This window comes from Lolium rigidum, chromosome 3 (genome assembly GCF_022539505.1).
Source record: "Lolium rigidum isolate FL_2022 chromosome 3, APGP_CSIRO_Lrig_0.1, whole genome shotgun sequence".
In the NCBI taxonomy this organism is placed as follows: domain Eukaryota; kingdom Viridiplantae; phylum Streptophyta; class Magnoliopsida; order Poales; family Poaceae; genus Lolium; species Lolium rigidum.
In genome coordinates this window covers 122735797-122738727 of record NC_061510.1, presented here as the reverse complement: position 1 = coordinate 122738727, position 2931 = coordinate 122735797, and the positions used below count along the sequence as shown (strand labels likewise).

At 47.0% G+C, this 2931-nt stretch overlaps 1 protein-coding gene across 1 annotated transcript; it reads right to left on the bottom strand.

Annotated features, from left to right (window-relative positions):
* Window positions 1-1248: 1248 nt before the first annotated feature.
* On the bottom strand, window positions 1249-2727 carry LOC124695455. The gene is made up of 3 exons (XM_047228300.1): window positions 2551-2727; window positions 1560-1660; window positions 1249-1396 (listed from the first exon to the last, which is right to left on the bottom strand). Exons 1-3 carry the CDS (start codon window positions 2725-2727, stop codon window positions 1318-1320), a joined length of 357 nt encoding a protein of 118 aa, XP_047084256.1. The 3' UTR covers window positions 1249-1317.
* Window positions 2728-2931: the final 204 nt, after the last annotated feature.

The following is a 2931-nucleotide window of genomic DNA, read 5'->3' as shown; positions in this document are numbered from 1 at the left end:
TTTCAAGACAAGCATCAATAAGTATTGCATAAGAGTTAACTCATAAAGCAAGGAATGAAGCCTGGTGAACATGGGGATACGTGAGCACCCCCTGAACGTCCGACACGTGGCAGTGTCAGGTCCACATGGTTATCACCCTATCCACTTATGCATGCACATTAGTTCATAACCCATGTCCCAAATCATGTAGGCCCCACATTTGAATTCAAATATAGGGACCCACATTTTTGAATGTAGACTATGGGCCCTATGCTGCCCCCCATACTCCTTTTTTAAAATTGTAAACATTGGTTTATATTAAACGCTCTCAGTTCTCCAGTCTCAAACCGGTTTCTTCAGGTTGCTACCCTGTTCCATAGATGACTTCAAAAGCAAGCATGTTTCTTCAAAATCAAGCATGTTTCTACCCTGTTCCATAGACGCACTCTCTCTCCATCTCATCACACATAGATAAAAGGAAACCCATTTTATCGATCTAGCACAGCCGATTTACTCATTTTTATGGACAGTACCGAAGGTTGGAGAAGATGAACAGCATCTCCAGCTCGCTTAAGATGAGGGGTAGGAGAAGATGAACAGTATACATCTCTCCAGCCGCGTGCGTAGATAGGTACGAGAGGTTGAGCAGTCAACCTGCTAAAGTTTCTGCAGCATATTCGTCCAAATCAAACACTGTTCCAGATTCCTCGCTCACGGACGGCACAGTTGCTCATATCACATATTCGTCCTTATCATCTCATCTCATGCACTAGTCTCACACAATCATTAACCCGCGTACACTCATACCAGGTGGTTTATCTCCTCCTCTTAGAACTGAAGCTGCACACCTAGCTTTATATAGCGCCCTCACCGCAACTACTCATTCACCATCGACCATGTCCTCCCAGCAGGGACGAAGGCAACCAGAGAACCCCATGCTTCCGCGCGCTAATCAGACGGGCTTCACCGACGTGCGCTTCCACCCAAGCGGAAGGTTCTATGCGGAGATCCGCGCTGCCGGCGAGCACATCGTCCTCTTGATGTTCGATACGGCAGAGCTCGGCATGTGCGTACGACGCCGCCGCGTCGCGACTTGGGCGCCTGACCACCACCTTCAACTTCCGCGACTGAGTACCCTCGCGGAAACAGAGTTTGTGGGCCAGCGTTTCCACGAACCTGGTCAGCGCTGAGCAGCGCCGTCGCCACCGCCAGCTCCAGCACCGTCTGGACATAGCAGAGCACAACTTAGTCAATGAAATAGAGAAGCATCACACACTAAAGGCAAAAAAGAACTGAAGAAGAACACAGCTTAGTCAATGAAATTGATATATAGACGGTTCATAGAGTGACGGAAAAAGCACCCAAGCAGAAGTAGAGATGATCACTCTTAGCTTCAAGACGATCTGACCGAGCATATCTGGCAAAAGTTTGGACACGAGTGATTTCATTGGGTTCTGTGTATATCAAATATGTCTTTGTTTTACTATACAGTATGAGTTTCAATCAAATCACTATACAGTCGCAACATAAACAAAAACAAAGCGAAGCACCATTAGCTATTTTGAGATTGTTTTACTTACTCAAAGAATGCTACAGATGGTAACATTTTCCTTTTAAAATGCAGATCTCTGAATGAACGACAGAGTAAGTTGGAATGCGAACACCACAAGAACTCGCAGAACTACAAAAGGAATAAACATTAGTATGAATCAATGAATACATACTTTCAATATTAGGTGACTGGTAGACTTGTTATATCAGTTACTAACTACTATCCTCAATACATAATAACTTAAGAGACACTTAACAGAAAGAAACCCGCGGCCAAGCAGCAGAGGATGGCATGCCAGTCAGAAAATGAAGGCAAAAGGCTAACGGTGACAAAAACACAGAGTATTCTAAATGACATTAATTGATCATGAGAACCTCATCTCAAATCATATCTTAAACATAATCTTTCTTTTTTCATCCATTTCTAGCTTAGGTGATGACACCCTGTATCGTGGGTTGACATGTCTGAAGATATGTGAAAAGGAACCAAGCCTAAGTGCTGGTACTATGCAATATTTCACTTGATGCTTTTACTTTTTGTTTTGACTTACTATCATTGGTACAGCGGCTTGACGCAAACTATGATAAAACAAGGATTTGTACTCATGATTCCTTATTTGGGACAAAATTGCTTTCCAGCCAAGGGGCCTGCATTTTCTGATTTGGGATAGGCTTAAACTGGTCGCAACTGGCAGCTGCATGGACATGAAATGGGCTTGGTTTCTGCACTATTGCACTCTAAATGGCATGATCCAACCGGCATCGTGGCATGACTCCACTTGCTGGCAGAATTTTTGCAACAGTGCTGTTGATAGACTAAGATTTTTGTTCTCATTACACAGAGATCAGACCTACTTCCTGATAAAGGGAGTGAAACTAACTTTTGTGTCACTTGGATTTCAGCATTGCATCGATGGATTGGAGATTTCAGTTCATCCTAATTTCAATCTAACAAAACTAAAATTGTACTGGAAAATACGAGCTCTAGAAATTGTAGGACAATCAACAGGGGAAAAGGACCTTCTGAAGGGGGCCGTCGTGGTCAGGCCGGACATGGTCGCCATGGTCACCCTCGAAGCCGGCAGGAAACGGGGAACGGCGAGGAAGAGGGCCGGCCAGTCGCAGATCCGCCTCACCACCACCCACTTCCACACCGCCACGCCGCCGCCCGCCATGGAGGACAAAGGTGCTTCCCATGGTTGTGCTCGCGGCGTCCACCCCGCGGAGGAGCTCGGCGACGACCTTCCCGCGGCGGCGCTCAGCGGCAGCCTCGCCCGCTACTCCCCATGGTGGTGCTCGCAGCATCCACCTCACGGCGGAGCTCGGCGACGACCTTCCCGAGGCGGCGCTCGGCGGTAGCCTTGCCCGCTACTCCGCCCATGGTGGTGGTCGCAGTGGGGT